The 20,783-nt window shown below is 49.7% G+C and overlaps 1 protein-coding gene across 2 annotated transcripts in view; it reads left to right on the plus strand.

The window, feature by feature from the left end:
- Positions 1 to 2,485: 2,485 nt before the first annotated feature.
- The window catches only part of LOC128341817 (cartilage intermediate layer protein 1-like), a 30,859-nt gene continuing 12,561 nt past the window's right edge, over positions 2,486 to 20,783 (plus strand). For both annotated transcript variants that reach the window (XR_008314603.1, XM_053288378.1), the window contains exons 1-4: positions 2,486 to 3,824; positions 7,817 to 8,080; positions 10,617 to 10,808; positions 20,044 to 20,202. Coding sequence is in view for 1 of the 2 variants with exons in the window: in XM_053288378.1 (XP_053144353.1) it covers positions 3,764 to 3,824; positions 7,817 to 8,080; positions 10,617 to 10,808; positions 20,044 to 20,202 (676 nt within the window). In the remaining variant the exon portion in view is untranslated. The remainder of the gene's footprint in view (positions 3,825 to 7,816; positions 8,081 to 10,616; positions 10,809 to 20,043; positions 20,203 to 20,783) is intronic.

The raw sequence follows: 20,783 nt of genomic DNA on the forward strand, positions 1-20,783 counted from the left end.
CAGACTAAGCCGATGATCCATCTCCTGGCAAGGCTCATACTGAACATTTTGGAGGACAAAGACAGTTTCGCAGCATCTATTTAGTTATACTCTTCTTCCAAGAATCCCAGAGGGCGTGTACGTGGTCATATTTGTCCTCACAACAACCCTGCGAGGTAGGTTAGGCTGAGAGAGAAGTGGCTGGCCACGGAGTCACCCAGCGGGTTGCAGGTCTCAACGGGGATTTGAACTCGGCTCTTCCCTGCTCCTAGTCCAACACTCCAACCTCTGCACCGCACTGGCTCTTTAATTTGAGAGAATCAATTCAATTTAACCGGCTGGACGAACGCCATCTCTGCTTTTCAAAGCTGGGCAGGGCAGCTTAACGAAGAGTGAATGGATTTTGCACGCAGGGGGAAATATTCTCTTGAAGAGAATATGGGACACAAGTGGGGGTGGGGGGTGGGTCATATGGGGGTGGGGTCATCCCAGGGGTAATCAGAAGTCTGCGTAGCTATGCATTTGCATTTAAAAAAAACAACACCACAAAACAGCAGAGAAGCCCATATGGGACAAGAGATGTTTGCATCAGATACAGGACTTCCTGTATAATACGGGACTTTTGGGCACACTATGCAATGAAACCCCTTTCCCCATCTCTGAAATATTGGAGGGGTGCTCTGGTCTGAGCGCATGACCACTCCCTCCCCCGCCCCGGGGTGGCCTTTGGTGGCGTTCACCCCGGCTCAAACTCCAGCAGCCTCTTTTGACAGTCAAGCGGCCGGCCTAATCTCCCCTCCGGCCCCATCCGTGAGCAACTGGGTGGGAAAAAAAGCCGCGGCAGCAGGAATGATGGGTGCCAAACCTGGACGGACAAAGCGAGAAGAATGCAGCCAGTGATGTAGGTAAGCGAGCCCCACCTCTCCTCCGGGGGGCCCTGTGGGGGGCCCAGAAATGGCCCCTCTGCCTGCTTCTGCAAAGGAAACTCTCCCTGCAGGGGTGCATCTATCATTGAGCGGGTGGGTTCAAAGAACTTGGGGCCCCCAGCTCCTGAGGGCCAACACGGGGCCCCTTCCCCCTGGCTACCCCCCTGTCTCCCCTCCTCGGACCTCTTGCCTTTGCAAACGGCCTGGTGGTTTGCGGGGATGGGCTGGGGCGTGTGGAGCGAGGCTTGCTGGGTCCAGAGGTGTCCCTCAGCGACCTTCGAATGGGAGCAGGGGGCAAAGCAGTGGGGATGGGCTGGTCCGGGGGCAACGCCAATGGGGGGCAATTCATTTGGGGGCCGGGACGGTGTGAAGAAGAACGGCTGGGCACTTTTGAGCTGGGTGAAACAGGGCTGGAACGGAAACCCTACGGCAAGTGTGCGGTTTTGCCTTATTTACAGATTGCTTTTCAACAAATGAAGTCCTCACAGCAGTTTGCACACAAACACGCCACCCACCCAGAGGTGCACCCAGGTAATTTTGGAGCCCGGACCTAAAGGCCTTTGGAGCCCCCCGTCTGCAAATTAAGCCTCATCATGCTCCGCCAGGTGACCACACCACCCAGGGCAGACTAAAGCAGATTTGGGGGGCCCCCAGGGGCTGTGGAGGCCCTGGACCTCGGCCCCGAAGTCCCAGGGTAAGAAGGCCTCTCTGCCCCCACCACCACGAGTAGCCACTGGGAGGGACCCCTCTGCTGGTTTGAATAAGGACAGTTGCTCTCTCCCTGTGAAAGGGAAGAGAGCCCCCCGCTTGGAAAGGGGCCTCTTGGCCCAGTGGGCCTCGAGATGGTTCTCTGCCCCAAAGAGCTTGCAATCTACAAAGAGACACAAAGATGAAGACAACAGAAAGGGGCAGTGGGCTGGGCTGGGCTGAAGAGGGACAATTTAGTTAAAGTTAAGTTAAGTCTGTCTATCTATCTATCTATCTATCTATCTATCTATCTATCTATCTATCTATCTATCTATCTAATGTGTACACCGCCCCAAACTTACATCTCTAGGCGGTTTACAGCGACAGAAAACAACACACAAAAATAAAAACCTCAAAACCATCTAAAGCCAGAGTCAGACTGAAAAGCTTAGGTGAAGAGATAAGTCTTCGTGTGCTTTTAAAAAGTTGTCAGAGATGGAGGAGGCTCAGCTCGTATTTCAGTAGGGAGCACCGCATTCCACAGTCTCGGGGCTGCAACAGAGAAGGCCCCGTCTCCGTGGGGCTACCACCGGACGAGCTGGTGGCAACTGGAGATGATCCTCTCCGGATGATCTCAACGGGCAATGGGGCCTGTGGTGAAGAAGACGTTGTCCCCCCCGCTAGATATTAGAGAATCGCCACTCTGAAAGGTGCTTCTTGGCTGGGTTAGCAGGGGATCTGGGATGGCTGTTCTTCCCCTGCTAAAGAGAAGAGAGCCCCCCCCCACTGAAAAAGGTCCCTTTTGACAACTAAGCAGGTCTTCATGCACCCCATGCATTTGTTAAAAGGTAAAGAAATGATTAAAAAGCAGCTCATTTTGGCGGGGGGGGGATAGCTAAAGGGGTATATCTAACCCAGATCAGGAACATGACGAGGGGCAGAGAATCAGGCCCCCTTCTCCAGCACTGCAGTTCCAATCCAGATGGGTGTCCCTAGAGTCCCATTTACACACAAGAGTTAATTGTGCTCTTATTGAAATATGTCCTTTGACTCAAAGACAGGGAGGAAAGGTAGAAGTTTATAAAAAATACGAGCAATGTGGAGAGATTTTTCTCTGTCTCGTGACTCTAGAACTCAGAGCCTCCCCCACGGAAGTGATTGGCAGGACATTCAGACTAAAGGAAAAGGAAGCATTATTTTCATTCAGGCCATGCAAAATCTGTGGAACTCACTGCAACAGGGTGTAGTGAATTAATGAGGAGTGGAGCACAGCACAGAGTGAACTTCCGAAGCAACCAAGGGATAAAATGTGGGGAAATCCACTTGTCTCTAGCCACACTAGAGTTATAAACTAGGCTCATTCACACGTTATGTTGGACACTCGTACAATGAGTGTACAAGCACAGATCTGTACACAGGTACCGTCATTCATGCTGAACACAGGCACACCAGAAGCATGCTTCCTATCTGCACCGTGCATTGGAAGGGCCTGTATCCAGGTTCACTTATAAAATAAACCAGGTAGAGTCATTCACACAAACACATATGCAAGTATTCAGACATCTATACACTCGTGCAGCACAATGTCTGAATCGGACTAAAGGCATGAGGATACCAGCTACTTTGTCTTCAGTTTCTCTCCTGGATACAGCCTATTAAAAGAGCTATTCAGTGTCTGCAAAGGATGGGACCTCCCTCTTCAGAGACATCTCCCCAGAAGAACTCCATTTCCAGATTGCATCTTAGTAAGAAGTTGGCAACAGGGTGTTGTTGGGCATCAGCTCGGCATGAGCTCACCGTGGTTTTATGCCTTCCTCTCATTTTTCCAAAGCCGTCCAATTTTAGCAGCCTAAACTAGAAAGGCTACCGTTAAGACATCCCAAAAATAATAGCAAAAAAAAAAAAAAAAAAGAGCCAACAACACAGCACGCTGATCCTCTTCCAGCTCTGGTCAAGTTGACAGGCTTCTCTTATTTCCCCGATTGAGGGGAAAGTGTCCAAACCAATGGAAGACGGAGTGGGGAAAAGGCCTCCTATATAGCCCTCCTGATCTTCTTCTCTGCTTCAGTTTCAAAGCGACTTACCCTCTGCTTCCTCAGGACTCCCCTGGCCCTGAACTTTGCAAGGAGGTCGTCCCAGTCCCCTTCCTGGAGTCTTTCTGTTCTGGAGAAATGCCCGCACTCACCTCGGTGCTTCTGTCCTTGGTTGTGCTTGATTATGTCGCAGCTCAAGGTAAATTGGATTTCCTTTTGACGGTCTGGTTGGGATGTGGAAAATGTGGAGGGGGGTTCCGCCGGTGTGCATAGAGGTGCGGAGTGGCATCTCCAAATAACAGAGACCAAATCTGGCATTCTGGGGATATCTTCCGCTCGGTGTGCTTCTCTTCTTCTCTTTCCCTTCCCCTTTCTTGGGTACCTTGTCCAAATGCAAGAGAGTGAAAAGGTGTCAGAACTCAGAAGCTCCCCACGTTTTTATTCCCATTGGAGTATTAGGGGGCAAAAGGAGGGAGAAAACAGCAACAATGCACACCCTGTGTTTATTTTATAGGGTCTGAGCACGGGTCATATTCATTGACATCTATCGAAACATCTGTAATGATTGCTAGGAATGCATCATTCATTATGCACGATGCAAAGAAAGCAGGTCGAGAGAAGTTATTTTTCCCCCTTCCTCTTGTATAATATTGGAAAATGGAGATTATCCACTGAAATTGACAGGCAGAGAAAGCAAATAGAGAGAAGGTTTTTTCTCCTCCTATACTGCTTCAGTATGGAAGTTATCCACTTAAATTGACAGGCAAGATATTGTATGCATGCATGTATGTGTAAATTGTTCCACTTCTGTGCTGCCCTTTGCCTTAGGATCCCAGAATGGTGTAGAACCCTCTTAAAAGCATTGCAGTATAAAACATTAAAGGCATGCAATCAATCCAAATAAACCAAACTGCAGCAGCAAGCAATAAAATGGCTCAAGGCAGTCAATGTAAAGATTTGGGGTGGACACAGACGAAAATCCGTCTTCACGAGGCTCACTTGTGGAACTCCCTGCTACAAGATGTGGCGATGGCTGCTAAGGTGGCTTTTTAAAGGGGTTAAACTAAAGGAACGGAGGAGAAGTCAGTGGGTGGCCGCCAACCATGGTGTCTAAATGGAGCTTCCATGCATAGAGGCAGTATGCTGTTGAATGCCTGTAGCTTAGGAGCAACAGCAGCATGCCCTATATGTGAGTTGAGGTGTGTCTGTCTGTGTGTGTGTGTGTGTAGCTCAGTAAAAGAGCATCTGTTTTGCATGCAGAAGATCCCAGGTTTAATTCCTGGCAGCATCCTTGGAGAGCTGCTGCCAATCCGTGCAGACAACACTGAGCTAGGTGAACCAAGGGTCAGACTCAGGAGGTGGCACCTTCACATGGTCATCAGGCGCACCCCTAGCTGAATGGTGGAGCTCTTGCTTTGCATGCAGAGGGTCCCAGGTTCAATCCCTCACATCTCCACAGGTAGAAAAGACCCCTGTCTGGTTGATTATATGGTCCAGGATCCAAGTTTCTTCTCTCCAAAGGGAAACGGGAGAAAGAGGCCCCCAAATCCAGGAAGAAATGTGGAACGGGGACAAATTCAGAAGCACCCCTAAATCATACTATGAGTGTCCCAGAAATGATGATGATGAGGACTAGTTTGTTTGGCTTTAACCCCCCCCCCCAAAAACCCCATATCCATTTTATAGCGGTGGTACCTGGGAGGTGTTTTCATTTCCTCTCTCCTGCTGCTGACATTTGCTGAGCTCCTGGCCCGTAATCCCCTTGGCCTTTAAAATGGGACACGAGGCAATCTCTCCGCACGGTCTCGGCACACTTCTTCCAGATGCTCGGCGCAGGCTGGAGGGGAAAAGCCATTCATATTTGGTGTGGCCGGCCGGGAACACGGTTGGTTCTGTAGTGCAGCGGCCGCTCACGATGGCTTCCTGCGGGCAGGCCAGGCTCCCCAGGGTCTTTTCATAGCCAATAACGTTTGAAAAAGGAGGAAGAATTCCATGCGTCCCAAGAAAGAAAGACACCCCCAAGAAAGAAAAGCACACCAGTGCTCAGTGGAGTGTTGGGTCTGATCTTCTGGCCATGTTGCCTTGGTGTGGTGACCTACCTTGCAGGGTGGTTGTGGGGATTAAGTAGGTGAGAATACTAGAATACTAGCTTGGAGGAAACTAGGAGAATGATGTGGCAGAGAACCGGTCTTGCAGCAGCAAGTGTTAGTTGTCCCCTTTGCTAAGCAGAGTCTGCCCTGGTTTGCATTTGAATGGGAGACCACATGAGAGCACTGTAAGATATTCCCCTTAGGGGATGGGGCTGCTCTGGGAAGAGCGACTGGATACTTACATGCAGAAAGACCCAGGTTCCCTCCCTGGCAGCATCTCCAAGATAGGGCTGAGAGAGACTCCTGCCTGCAACCATGAAGAAGCTGCTGCCAGTCTGTGTAGACAATACTGAGCTAGATGGGCCAACGGTCTGACTCAGTATCAGGCAGCTTCCTAAATTCCTATGAATAAATATTTTTTTAAATGGCCAGAACTGATTCCAGGCTGCTAGCTGCTCAGGTTGGCTGCTCTGGAGGCAGTGCTCAAAGAAATTCCCTTTTGGAACTCCCTGACACAAGAAATGGTGATGGAAATGAGATTTGATGGTTTCAAATTTCTCCCCCTGCCTACACACACTTAGACTTTAGGGTTCCACAGGGCTCTTTGTCTCTTTGAAATTGTGAGTTCCTCAACAGATCTGCTGCTGAAAAATGGTTTGAGTCCCACTGAAGCAAAGCAGCTCTATAAACCCAAGGAAAAGGGCAAACCCAGGACAAGCCTTGGGGAGAAGATGTTTGGTGTGTCTCTCCTCCAGGAATATGCAGGGCATGGGAAGCTTTGGGGATTGTTGCCCCGAAGTTTCTCTGCTTGGGACGGAGAGGGAGATGGAGGAAGAGGAACCTTAGAGAGCCAGGATGGAGCCTGGCCAATTCTATGAAGGATAAGCCGATTTCTCCCTGATTCAGTTGCTTTATTGTAGTCGCATTTTGCTCTGTGCTGCATCCCATTTCTCCCCAAATCTGCTTTAAGTAGGAGAACCTCTAGACTTAACTCCCAAATTGGAGCATGTTGAACGAATCCATTAAATCCTATTATTCCATTGTGGATTGCAAGTTGGCAGAATATTTATACCCTAAGGGTGGGCTTCTCAAACAAATGTTGTTGGACAGCAACTTCCATCATCCCCTGCCGCAATGGCCCAAGCCGGGGGTGATGGGAGTTGTAGTCCAACATCACCTGGGGACGCAGGTTTGGAAACCCTCTGCCTGAAAGTAAAGCCTTCTTGGTGTGTAAGAATGAAATGTGTGCCTCTTAAAAGAAAAGCACCCTTGGGTCAGACCAGAGGGCCGTCTCGTTTATGGTCCTGCTTCCAAAGTGGCCAATCAGAAGCCTCTGGACCGCCTGCAAGTGGGGTGGGAAGGCAGCAACCACTCTGGCACGGCTTGCTGGCCGGTAGACTGCCTCTGGACATGGAGGTTCTGTTCAGCTGCCAAGAGTTGCGATTTTTGAGAGCTCTGGCTTAAAAATGAAAGAATGGGTTTGCTGGAGACTGTGGAGGGAGGGATGTGCTGTGTCAGTCAGAGTCGTCCATACTGAGCTAGATGAACCAGGGGCCCAGCTCTGTCGGGCAGCTTCAGGTGTTTACAAAGCTGAGATCGGGACATTTGGGCCAGTATCCTGTTTCCCATGGTAGCCAACCAGCGGCTTCAAGCAAGGCATGAAAGCAACATTTCTCTCTTCCCCGTCATTCCCCATAAACTGGTCTTCAGTGGCATAATAACCCTTGGTCTGTCTAGCTCAGTACTGTCTGCTCTGACTGGCAGCATTCTCCAGGTTTAAACGGAGAAGTGTCTTTCCCAGGCTTGCCTGCCGATGCTGCCAGGAATCGAACCCAAGACACTCTGCAGGCAAAGCCGGGACTCTACCCCTGAGCTGCAGAGGCTCCCGAGGGGAGTGCATGAAGCTGTGTCATACAGCTTGGTCTGTCTAGCTTAGTGTATTGCCAGCTCGGACTAGCAGCAGCAATCCCGGGGATCGAACCTGGAACCTTAAGTTCTGCAGGTGCTCTACCACGGAGCCTCCGATGCATCCTTGGTCTGGCCCGACTTCCAGAAATCTGGGCGGCCCTTCCCTCATTAAACCTTTGGCTCTCCATCACAGGCGAATGGACGTCATGGTTCAACGTGGACCACCCTGGCGGCGAGGGTGACTTTGAGACCCTGGAAGCCATCCGCTTCTACTACCGGGAGCGGGTGTGTGCCCGGCCCACAGACATCCAAGCCCGGACCACGGAGTGGGAGCTACCCGAGGAGGTGGGAGAAGTCGTCCGGTACAATGCCCAGGAAGGCTTCCGTTGCCTGAACCACGAGCAGCCGGGTGGGAAAAGCTGCTCCAATTACCACGTCCGTTTCCTCTGCCCCCCAGGTGAGTGGTTGTCCCTCTCCAGCAGGGCTGTATCCTGAGGAAGAAACCTAGGGAGCTGCTGTATGCGGAGTCTGACCCTTGGCCCATCGCGCTTAGGATTGTCTACCCAGACTGGCAGCGGCTTCTCCAAGGTTGCGGGCAGCAGGGCACTTTCCAGATTAGACCCTGCAACGGGGTCACGGCGGATCTCGGAAGTGTGCTTCCACACTCCCTGCGTCGTGACACCTCATTCCCGACGCGGACAGCGGGGTGCCCTTCACATTTCCAATGCCTTGTTTCGAATTTAATCGCTGCAATATAGAGCTAGGATGCCATAGATCCAGCGTGGAAAAGTTGCTGGTTTTTGGGGTTGTTAGTTTCGACGAGACGGCTCCCCCTGCTGCTTATGTTTAGAATGCGACTTGCTTCAACGGAGGCATTTTGCTGCTGTTGAGCAGCTAGGCTGGAAAGTGCCCAGGAGTCAATCCCAGCCCTACCTGGAGATGTTGCCAGGGAGGGAGCGTGGAACCTTCTGGGTGCAAAGCAGATGCTCTAGGGAATGTACGAAAATGAATGACAGGGAATGCCCACCGAAAAGCCTTGGTCCCTTCCAAATTAGTTCGTTATTTATCTATCATATTTCTATCCTGCCTGATATATACGTCTCTAGGCTGTGTACAACTTAGAAAACACAACAAATGTAAAAACAGTATAAAACAGTTAAAATTCACAAAACAAATAAAACAATCTCGCAAGATAAAAACATAGGAAGCTGCCATACACTGAGTCAGATCCTTGGTCCGTCTAGCTCAGTATTGTCTTCACAGACTGGCAGCGGCTTCTCCCAGGTTGCAGGCAGGAATCTCTCTCCGCCCTATCTTGGAGATGCTGCCAGGGAGGGAACTTGGAACCTTCTGCTCTTCCCAGAGCGGCTCCATCCCCTAAGAGGGGAATCTCTTCCAGGGCTCACACGTCTAGTCTCCCATTCACATGCAACCAGCGTGGACCCTGCTTAGCTAAGGGGACAAGTCAGGCTTGCGACCACCAGACCGGCTCTCTCCAAGTGTGAACATCTCCAGGCTTGCTTTTAAGAGTCAGCTGGAGGTGGATATGCTGAGTCTTGGAGACTGCAGGCCAGCCCTGAAGGGCGGGCACCCCTAAGCGCTCGCGGCAGCAGACCTGCTCTTACCCCTGGACTCCCGGGCCAAAGTCCAGGGCCTCGACAGCCCCAGGGGGCCCACAAATCCTCTTTAGTCTGTCCCAGACGGTGTGGTCACCTGGCCCGAGCATGAGGGTGCTTAATTTGCAGGGGGGCGGGCCCTCCAAAGGCCTCTCGGTCCAGGCTCCACAATTACCTGGGTGCACCTGCCAGTCTGTGAAGACAAAACTGAGCTAGAGAGTCAAGTCAAGTTTTATTTACTGTCCTAGACCAAACATACTGAGCTAGATAGACCAATGGTCTGACTCAGTATATGGCAGCTTCCTATTTTAGAGAGGAGAGCTGGTCTTGTGGTCGCAAGCATGACTGGTCCCCTTAGCTAAGCAGGGTCCACCCTGGTTGCATGTGAATGGGAGACTAGACGTGTGAGCACTGCAAGATATTCCCCTCTCCAAAGTAGCTACTTGCTACTGAGTCAGATCATTGTTCTAGCTGACTTAGTATTGTCTACCCAGACTGGCAGCAGCTTCTCCTACTTTGCAGGCAGGCGTCTCACCTGGCTTTATCTTGGAGATGCTGCCAGGGAGGGAACTTGGGACCTTCTTCTGCTTTTCCCAGAGCGGCTCCATCGGAATGTCTACTAACATGTAGTCTCCCATTCAAATGCAAACTAAGGTGGACCCTGCTTAGCAAAGGGGACAATTCAGGCTGGCTACCACAAGACCAGCCTGTGCCCCCTTAAGTTTTTGCCTCCCTGATTTTCAGCTTTCACTTAAACTCAGAAAGCAAGTTTCTAGTCATGTGGATTTGATAGGCGGCGAATTTCGCAAGCATGCTTCACTCTGTACGTGTCCCTCATTTTTAGTATTTTCTAGTTCTTTTAGTATATATGCACTTTTATAAAACACAATCATCTTTAATATTAGTCCTTCTATGATATGCATCGTTATATACTTTTTATCCATTTTATGTCGCAGATTTTAAAATTCAATCATCTATTTTAGCTAGCCGCCTTACTATCTTAATTAGATGTTCCATGCTTTCTTTTAGTCTTCTTTAGCTACTTGGTTTGCACAAAATATTTTAAATATTTTGGGTTTTTTTAATATCCTCCTCTCTTTAGTTTTCAGCGTAATACCAATCTCAGTCTCAGTGATACATGCAACATTCTTTCTCACAATCTATTATACTGTATTGCTATATTATAAGCTGTGCTGGTCTTAGACCGTAATAAAGATTGATTGATTGATTGATTGATTGATTGATTGACTGGACGTGTCCTTCCTCTCCATCTGCTCAGCTGGAAGGATTGATTTCCCAAACCATCATCGTATCTCTTCTCTTTTTTGGAATCTCCTCTCCCTGATCTCTTCCTGCCCCCCACCCCCACCCCCCCAGATCCCACGGACTGGCTGGGATGGTCGGACTGGGCTGCCTGGAGCTCCTGTTCCCGGACAGCTTGTGGCAAAAGTGGCACCCAGACCCGGCAACGCAGCTGCTTGAATGGCTCGGGTTCGGCCTTGGCGCAGTTGCCGAAGTGCCCAGGGAAATCGACGGAGCGCCGGGTCTGCATGACGGAACCCTGCCCAGGTAAGCCACGCCTGTCAGCTGGATTGCTCAGGAGCGAACTAGACGCAACCCCCCCCCCCAGGCGTCACTCATGTAGGTGGGCCCGTTTTGGCTGGGGTCTGCAGCACCCAGGTAGGTGGCAGCATGTTGAACAGCAAACTCTGACTGGCAGCTGCTTTCCAGGGTTTCAGATGCCGGCCTTTCCCGGTCCTCTGTTAGAGGTTGTTGGTTTTTACCCACAATAGGTAAAACAGCAGAGCACTAAGGAATGAGCACACACTCCAGTTACAGAGTAGGGAGCCGAGGATGGTTTGGATATTGCAGCTATTTAGAGAAAACACATGGAGATCCTTGTGTGACTAAACACTAAACATTTATTGGTTAAATACACTGAGATAGGAAAGACCTATCTCTAATCTAAAGGACTAGGTAAGGATAGGTAAGGAGAGAGAGAGAGAGATGTTTCCATCTGCTCTCTAGGAGGAAAGGGAGGATTGTGACGCAGCACAGGAAGTGCTGCAGAGTCAGTTCAAGGGTCATAAAGCAGGGACAGATAGGGAGACCCTGACTCACTGTCTCTACTCCCAATGCCCCTAGAGGTCAAAAGGTCGATGCACTGGAAGTTCATCTCCAACAGCTTGGACACCCCAGGGATTGAATCCAGGCAGTGGTGCTCTTACCCCTGGACTTGGGGGCCGAAGTCCAGGGCCAGGGGTGTATCTAGGGTGGGGCAGGTAGGGCACGTGCCCCGGGCACCACTTGAAGGGGGGCGCCATTTTTAAAAATTAATTTTTAAAAAAAATGGCCGCCAAAAACAAAATAGCTACCGCGCATGCTCAAATGGCCTCTGTGAGGCCCTAGGCCATGCCAGGCCTTGCAGAGGCCATTTGAGCATGCATGGCAGCCATTTTGTTTTCAGCAGCCTTTTTTTTTTTTTGAATTTTTTTTTTTAAAAATGACCACCACACATGCTCAAACAGTCACTGCGAGGCCCTAGAGGCCAGCGGGGGAATCTTTGCAGACCCCCCCCCACGGCCTTTAGGAAGCCCCTCAAAGGGGCTACGGGTTAAAAAAAATTAAAATTTAATATAATATAAGTCACTGTACACATATTCAGATTGGCACTATGTACAGAGAATCAGGGCTTGTGAATACTGAACTGAGGCTTATGAGCTAGGATTCTATTCATTTGCTCTTACTTTGCTTCTTGTGATAAGTGAGTTAAATGTGATGTCTTAATAATATGGCTATTAATGGTGAGTTTGTCTTTGAATCAGTGTGAAATCCTTAGTATTAAGGCCCACTGGGAGTTTCTTGCTCTCTTTCTCTTATTTTAACTGTCTTTCTGAAATACTAGACTATATTCCAAGCAGTGACACAATTTACTCTGCATCTCCTTTAATTATTTTCAGAGTATCTGGGAAAAGTCAAATTCTCCATTGATTTTTAAAACTTATGTAATAGTGATGCTACAGTGCATAGCAGAGAATTAGACAGGCACTTCTGTTTAGTTTTCCAAGTACACCTCCACATAGTATTTGGGTATTTCATGAGCCCCAGCATACTGAAATTGGTAGTTTTCCAGCATTTTTTGGTCTGGCTAAGTCCACTGCTAAATAGTTTTTGAAAGATTAAAAGATTAACGAGCTTGACTTGTATTTTTCAGCTGATATTATGGTAAAGTTATCTGAAAGATGGGTGTCAGATGTTTGGACAGGGGGCGCAATTTCAGTGCTTGCCCTAGGCGCTATTCTCCCTAGATATGCCTCTGTCCAGGGCCGACTTCCACACGCCCTGGGGTGCCCCAAATCCTCTTTAGACTGTCCCGGGTGGCTGTCGGCCTGCACTGTGCTGGGTGGCCGAGTGTGATTATGAACTACTGTGCCGGGTGCTTTATTGGGGGTGGGGAGTGGGGGTGGGGAGTGGGGAAAGGAAAATGTGGGATGGGGATATGTTAGGTTGCATGTTGAAAAGTTTTCGCTACTGAACATTTGCATAAATATGCTCCAGGTGTTAAAAATACTGTGTTTGTCACGGGGTGTGTGTGTGTGTGTGTGTGTGTGTGTGTAGGGGGGTGATGCTTAACTTGCAGCAGGAGGGGGGCCCTCCAGTGGTGGGGGAGGGGAGGGGAGAGAGGGCTCCAAAGGCCTTTAGGTGCAGGCTCCCAAGTTCCCTGAGTGTACCTCTGAAAGCAGGACATTCAGCAAGCAAAGCAAATGTTCCACCCCAGAGCTCGTCCCAGCTTCCTCTACTGAGGAAAGGGAGGAGAGCTGGTCTCGCGGTAGCGAGTGTGAGTTGTCCCCTTTGCTAAGCAGGGTCCACCCTGTTTTGCATTTGGATGGGTAACTACACGAGAACGCTGTAAGAGATTCCCCTGAGCAGGTGGGCTTCAGCTCAGTGGCAGAGCCCCCTGCTTGGCTCTGGTTCCCTCCCTGGCAGCATCTCCAAGTGGGGCTGAGAGAGATTCCTGCCTGAAACCTTGGAGAGCTGCTGCCAGTCAGTGTAGACAATCCTGAGCTAGCTGGATCAGTGGTCTGACGCTCCCTGTGTTCCTATGTACTCTGACTGGCAGCATCGGCACAGAGTTAATCTTTCTACCCCTAGCCTGGAGAAGCTGCTTTTCTTGAGCCTTCCCTTCTTTGGATTCCAATGTTGTCCCCTGCTAACCGGCAAAGAGGCACCTTTTAGAAGTGGTGATTCTCTTTATTGAGCAGCGGGGGAGCAACTGGCCTTATCCATCCCCAGCACAGCAACCCTCCAGTGGCTGTTGCTGGTGTCTATCTTAGGTTTCTTTTTTAGATGGTGGCCCTTTGGGGACAGGGAGCCATTTTCTTTATTTATATCTATGTCAACTGCTTTGGGAACTTTTGTTGAAAAGCTGTATATAAATATTTTCTTTATTTGTATTCCTGCTCAACACCTTGAATTTTGTGATACCTTTGGGGGCCCACTGAGGCTTCATTGGGGGGAAAGGGTTAAACTGCTAGTTTAAACGTTTTGATAGATGAAGATCTTCTGTCTGTTTGGATGTTATGGTTTTGTTTCATTTTGGGCTGTTTGCCTGATATTTTTACAATTGCTGCTGCTGGTCTGCTCTTGTGGTTTTGTTTTTTGTTTTTAAAATTGTTGCAGTCTTAATATCTATTAATCACTTTGTGTCTGTGGAGAAAGGCAGGATACAAGGACATACATAAATGAATAATACTATTTTAATTTAATAGTACTATTTAATACGTATTCATTCCTGTGATATGTTGGCATAATTTAATTCAATAATAGATTGTCATTTCATAGAAGAATGTTTAAATTGTAAACATTACGCCAGCGTGGTGTAGTGGTTAGAGTGCTGGACTAGGACCAGGGAGACCTGAGTTCAAATCTCCATTCAGCCCTGAGACTTGCTGGGTGACTCTGGGCCAGTCACTTCTCTCTCAGCCTAACCTACTTCACAGGGTTGTTGTGAAAGAGAAATTTAACTATGTACACCGTTCTGGGCTCCTTGGAGGAAGAGCAGACTATAAACAAACAAACAAGAAAATAATAATAATAATAATAATAATTTATTATTATTATTATTATTATTATTATTATTATTATTATTATTATTATTAATTCGATTTCTATACCGCCCTTCCAAAAATGGCTATATAAAACCTCGAAGTAAGCCTCCATGAGACAAGGACGCATTTAGCCCCACATGAGCTGGTTTAACACCTCCTGAGCGCTTTCCAGATTGCGAATCTTACACCACAAAAAGCGGCGTAAACAGCAGTGTTTTGTGGTGCCGAATTCAAACCGCATTCAAGATCCATTGTAAGGGGACAAGCATCCTACAACAGGCAAATGCAGCTTCCCCCCCCCTTTTTTTTTTTTTTGCAATGCAGATGTGACGTTTTAGGGCTGTGACGCAGCAATAAAATCCAAAAGAAGGCGTCGGAAATATGAACGGCACCTTCCTTAGAATGCAGGGCCTGTGATGTCAAACCACAGGCAATCTGGAAGCACACTTCAGGGAACCACTGTGACACGGTGATAGCGTGCAATCAGTGGAGATAAAGGGCACGTCCTTGGCAGGCAGGCATATATCTCCTAATTGGAAGTGCTGATGTGCCACAGCAGCACCTGCAGCATGCAAAAGAGCCGGCAGTGCTGAGTGCATGCATGCACATGCATGGAGATGCATGCGCATCAGAGAAAAGGCATCGCTTCGAAATTTAAATTCTGGAGACCAACTTTAGAGCGTCGCTCACTTTAAAAAGTGGACCAGAAATCAATTCTGAGTCCAAGGTTGCCAGCTAGGGACTTTTAGAGAGGATCTGTGACTATTTTTTGCATTAGGAGGAATAGAGACTATTTTGGGGACCAAACAAATTTTATTTTATTTTTTGCATGTGTCGTGGTGTCCGAAGTTCTGGGGAGCAGCTGGGACATTTTGTTCGCTCAGAACACTTAGCCCACGTGAGCAGCTTCTCTTCCTTTGCCGGCATCCTTCTGACCATCCATCCAGTGCTGAAGCCAGAAGGGAGGTTCTGCTTCAGTGGGAGGTGCATGGAGGAAAAGGCGAATTCCATGCTGTGAAAAAAGCTAATTCCATGCTAGGAATCACTAGGAAGGGGACTGAAAACAAAAATGCTAATATTATCATGCCCTTATACAAATCTATGGTGCGTACAATTCTGGTCACCACATCTCAAAAAGGACATTGTAGAACTGGGAAAGGTGCAGACGAGGGCAACCCAGATGATCAGGGGCCTGGAGCACCTTCCTTAGGAGGCAAGACTACAACACCTGGGGCTTTTTAGTTTAGGAAAAAAGACAATTGCGGGGAGATGTGATAGAGGTCTATAAAATGATGCATGGAGTGGAGAGAGTGGACAGAGAAAAGTTTTTCTCCCTCTCTCACAATACTGGAACTAGGGGTCACCCCATGAAACTAAAGGCTGGGGAATTTAAGACTGACAAGAGGAAGTACTTTTTCCACACAGTGCATAATTAACCTATGGAATTCCTTGCCAGGGGATGTGGTGATGGCCACCAGCTTATACAGATTCATGGTGGACAGGATTATCAATGGCTACTGGTCTGGTGTCTGTGGGCCATCTCCAGCCTCAGAGGCTCGATGCCTCTCAATCTGGCGGTGGCTGGTGGCTGGTGTGGTGGCGATGGGCCCAGCTGTAGCGCAGCCTGAGCAGCGCCAAGGAGTGTAGGCAGAGCGACGCCGAGCCTGCTGACTGGCCCGGCATCGCTTCCCAACTGCGCAGGCGCGCCTTGGAGACCTTTTTGGTGAAAAGTGTCCTCTATTTCCACTTTGGGGGTGATGGATATCAACTTTTTTCACCATCCGGACCTGGCAATCCTAGGAACATAGGAACATAGGAAGCTGCCGTATACTGAGTCAGACCCTTGGTCCATCTAGCTCAGTACCGTCTACCCAGACTGGCAGCGGCTTCTCCAAGGTTGCAGGCAGGAATCTCTCTCAGCCTTATCTTGGAGATGCTGCCAGGGAGGGAACTTGGAGCCTAGATGCTCTTCCCAGAGCGGCTCCATCCCCTGAAGGGAATCTCTTCCAGTGCTCACACTTCTAGTCTCCCTTTCATATGCAACCAGGGCAGACCCTGCTTAGCTAAGGGGACAAGTCATACTTGCTACTACAAGACCAGCTCTCCAATTCCTCGTTCAGACACTTTGGACGATATAGTAAAATCCCACCACTGTATATAAAACAGGTAGAAATATCTGTTTATTGTGAGAACAAAGTGATTTGTTTTTATTCAAAATGCCTTTTTGAAAAGCTTCAGCCAACCAACTGCACACACCACACACATTGGTGTCATTGCCGATTCGGACATGCTGGAGCTTCTCTCTGGTGGCAGGATTAAGAAACAGGAAAGCAAAACACGGATCTGAGGAGTGAAAGCAGAGCGCCTGATTCTGAGCGCCTGATTCAACTGGTTGTTGCCAGTTGTAGTCTTTTGGGGTCTGATTCCGGTTTAAGGCATCAGGAAATTTTTCCGGCTCCAGGCTGCTGGAAAATCCAGTCTGGCCCTGATTCTGGTTTCAGGTTCAGGTTTGCTACCCTGTTTCCCCGAAAGTAAGACCTACCCCGAAAGTAAGACCTAGCAGTAATTTCTGATGTACCGCTAATTGCCCTAGTGCATTTTTGGGGGCTAAAATTAATATAAGACACTGCCTTATTTTCGGGGAAACACGGTAGAAGGGCCTGCTATTTTAAGGAGGGGTACCCCAAATGCAAAGACATCAGGGCAAAACTGGGACAATGATTGATCAGGGATTGAGTCCAGGAAATAGGACTGTCCCTCCCAGATCAATAGAAGCAGTCGGAGGAAATATTATTAACATTCCCTTTTCCCTGCCCAATCATACCCCACTGGGGTCCCTACATAGGAAACTGCCTTATACTGAGTCCATCTAATTCAGTATTGTCTACACTGACTGGCAGCAGCTCTCCAGCGTTTCAGGCTTTCTCAGGCTCACTTGGGGATGCTGCCAAGGAGTAAAACTGAGACCTTTTGCCTGCAAAGCAGATGCTGTACCACTGACCTACAGCCCCATCCCCTCAGGGGAATCCCTTACAGCAGACAGCGAACTCAGCTAGTCTCCCATCCAAATGCAAACCAGGGCAGACCCTGCTTAGCAAAGGGGACAACTCATGTGCACTGCCACAGGACCAGCTCTCCTTCCCTTGGGATTTGCCCATCCCTGGAATGTCCTGCAAACTAAACCTGCAAACTTTTCCAGGAGCCTGGAAGAGGCCATTTGTTTGGGGAGCGAAAGGCGTCCCCCAAGCGGGGTCAGCCCATCACCGGGAAGGAATGTCAGAAATGGCCTCGTGGCCTCCCAAGGGCCCGAGGAGGTTTGTTTTTATGAACAAAGTTATTTTTTAATGACGGTGGCCTGCCGAGGCGAGTCTCCGGCCAAGTACGTTCCTGGGCGCCTCATTGGACATTCCTGCAAAGGAGAGAGACACCTGATCCCCTTTTTTCCCCTGATGGGGCAAAGAAGGAGAAGGTTTTTGTTTTTGTTTGAAATGTTGGCATGTTCCTCTTATTTCTGGCATTCTTTTTCGAAAAACGGTCCAAAGCAGAAGCCAGGAGTGGGTATGTTCTCTTGGGACCCAGGATGGAAAGAGCAGAGCTCGGAGCGACCCGTTTCCAAACCATGAGCGAAATGCGTCTGGCGCTCCGTTTGAAAGACTATTACAGAACTGAAGGCTTCTGTGAACTCCCAGAATCCCCCCCCCCACAAGCAGGAGGCTGCCTGATGCTCCTCTGTATGATTGCCTGGTTTGGGCGCTTTCCGGACTAGACCCTACAACGGGGTCAGGACGAATCTCAGAAGTGGGCTTCCACACTTCCTGCGTCATGACACCGCAGTCCCTACGGAGACAGCAGGGGGCCCTACGCATTTCCAATGCCTTGTCGTGAATTTAATCGCAAGCAAGGATGTTGTACATCCAGCGTGGAAAAGTTGCTTTTTTTCGGGTTCTTCATTGCTGCAGGACTGCTCCCCCTGCTGTTTATGTCCGGGATGCGACTTGCCCGAACGGAGGCATTTTGCTGCTGTTCCAGCAGCTAGTCTGGAAAGCGCCCTGGTCTTGCCACCTTCCAATTAGCTTCCTCCGGGGGCCTGGTCCATCCTGCCCTCTCTTGGAGTGTGCTTGGAACACTCACCCACCCTCCATGTATAAACGGAGGCCAGGCATACCATCCCTGCATGTGGCCCGTTGCATGAAATGGGAAGGCAGGTCTCTGCCCCTAAGGGCTCACAATCTACCACTAATTCCAGGGAGACAAGAAGGAGGAGGGAGTTAACTTTCCAGAGGTTCTCCAGAAGTTAAATTTCTGAGCGAAAGTGGTGATGGATGGATGGATGATGGATGGAAGCAGGGGCATAGCTAGGGGAGAGGGGGCTCGTGTTTGCCCCCCACCCCAGCGGCCCCTCGGAGTGAGGGAGATAATGAAGAAAAGAGGGAGGGGTGGAGCTGGGGGCCTGGGTTCTTTGAACCCAGCTGCTCAATTATTGCTACACCCCTGGATGGAAGGATGGATGCATCTTGTCTCTGGCACATGCATCCATGTTCATGCTTATCTGTTTGTTGTTGCATCTATGTATGTATGCATATTTTAACTACATTTATATCCTGCTCCTCCTTCAAGGAGCCCAGAGCCGTGTACATGGTTAGGGTTGCCCTCACAACAACCCTGTGAGGTGGGCTAGACTGAGAGAGAAGTGACTTGGCCCAGAGTCACCCAGCGAGTTCATGGCGGAGTGGGGATTTGAGCTCAGGCCTCGTCCAACACTTATAATATAAGAAAAACCTGAAGACATATCTGTTTATAGGGGCATGCACAAAACTGGCTGGCCCTGTTCGGTTCGAGTCCGAACCGGACCCAAACTGGACCGGGCCGGTTCAGTTTTGAACCCCCTCGGAACCACCTCCCCCGATTTGGTTCAGTTTGGAAGGGGGGTTCACAAAATTAACAAATAATAATTAACTTTCCCCCTCCAGGGAGCACTGCTGTGGCCATGGGGGGGGGTCTCCGGAGGCTCCCTCTCCCCTGCTGGCCTCCATTACAGCCCCAAATCGCCCAGTTTGGGCAGTCTTTGGCCCATTCCGGGCCTGTCCTCCATCACGGTGGCCATTTTGGAGGCCGCCGCGCATGCCCAGTGGGCCTCTGTGTGGCCGGGCGCCTGAACCAGGTGATTTGGGGCTGGAATGGAGGCCGGTGGGGGGAGGGGGAGTCTCTGGATCCTCTCCCGCGGTTGTGGCAGCACCCCCCTGGGGGGGGTTAAATTTTTAAAAAAGTAATTTTTTTTAAACTTAGAACCCCCCCCCCCGAATAGGTCCAGGGGGTTCGGCTCGATATCGAACTGAACCGGGGTGTGTGTTTCGGCTCAATATTGAGCTGTTGAACCGAACCGGTTCGATGTCAAACCAATTCGGTTCTGAGCCAGTTTGCACCACCCTACCTGTTTAAACCGGTTTTAAATGTGTAGTTTTAAAGTTTTTAACTTTTAGAGTTCTTATTTATGTGCTAAACTGATTTAATTGTGTTCATGTTTTCATTATGGTTTTATTTTATATTTGTAAACCACCCAGATATTTTTGTATATAGGGTGGTATAGAAATGTGCTAAATAAATAAATAATCGCGGTACCGTGTTCGAGAGGCCCCGTTGGTGGCTTACAGGTAGGTTGTGATTACAGATTTCTAGTGACCACTTCTGCCCTCTAGAGGCCAAGTGGAGCAGCTGGGGAGCCTGGAGTCCCTGCTCCAAGAGTTGTGGCAGTGGTGGGAAGCGTCTGCGTCGGAGGAGCTGCCCCAAATCCAAGCTCTCTCGGTGTGCCGGGCGTCCCTCGGAGGTGCAGAAATGCTCTCAGCTGCCCTGCCCAGGTACTGGTCATCACGGGACACCTTTCTGCGGAGGCTGACGAAAGGGGAGGGGGCCAACCACAAGTAGGCACTGTCATCCCCAGGCGGGGAGGTGTGGGAAGGGAGGGGGCTTCTGGGTAATCAGTGGAAGAAGGACATCGGCCCGCCCCTGTGCTCTGCGGCAGGAGGTTCTGGGATACTCTCTGTGTCCCTGCTGGGGCTTGTGTGCGCCACATTTGGGGCAGTCAGAAGACCTTGAGCCTTCTCTGCTTTGGGCTCCGATATTGCCTGCACCTTGGGAACTCCCTGCAGACCTCATAAGAACATAAGGACAGCCCTGCTGCTGGATCAGGCCCAAGGAGGCCTTTCTAGTCCAACATCCTTCCTGTTTCACGCAGTGGCCCAGCAGATGCTTCCAAGAAGCCCAACGGCAAGAGCTGAGAGGGGCATGCCCTCTCTCCTGCTGTTGCTCCCCTGCAACTGGTGTTGAGAGGCATATTGCCTCTGAGGCTGGAGGTGGCCTCTGATTAGTACACCTGTCCTCCATTGATTTATCTAGATCATCCAGGCTGTTGGCTGTCGCCACATCTTGTGGCAGAGAG

The sequence above is a fragment of the Hemicordylus capensis genome, chromosome 2 (assembly GCF_027244095.1).
Source record: "Hemicordylus capensis ecotype Gifberg chromosome 2, rHemCap1.1.pri, whole genome shotgun sequence".
Lineage (NCBI taxonomy): Eukaryota > Metazoa > Chordata > Lepidosauria > Squamata > Cordylidae > Hemicordylus > Hemicordylus capensis.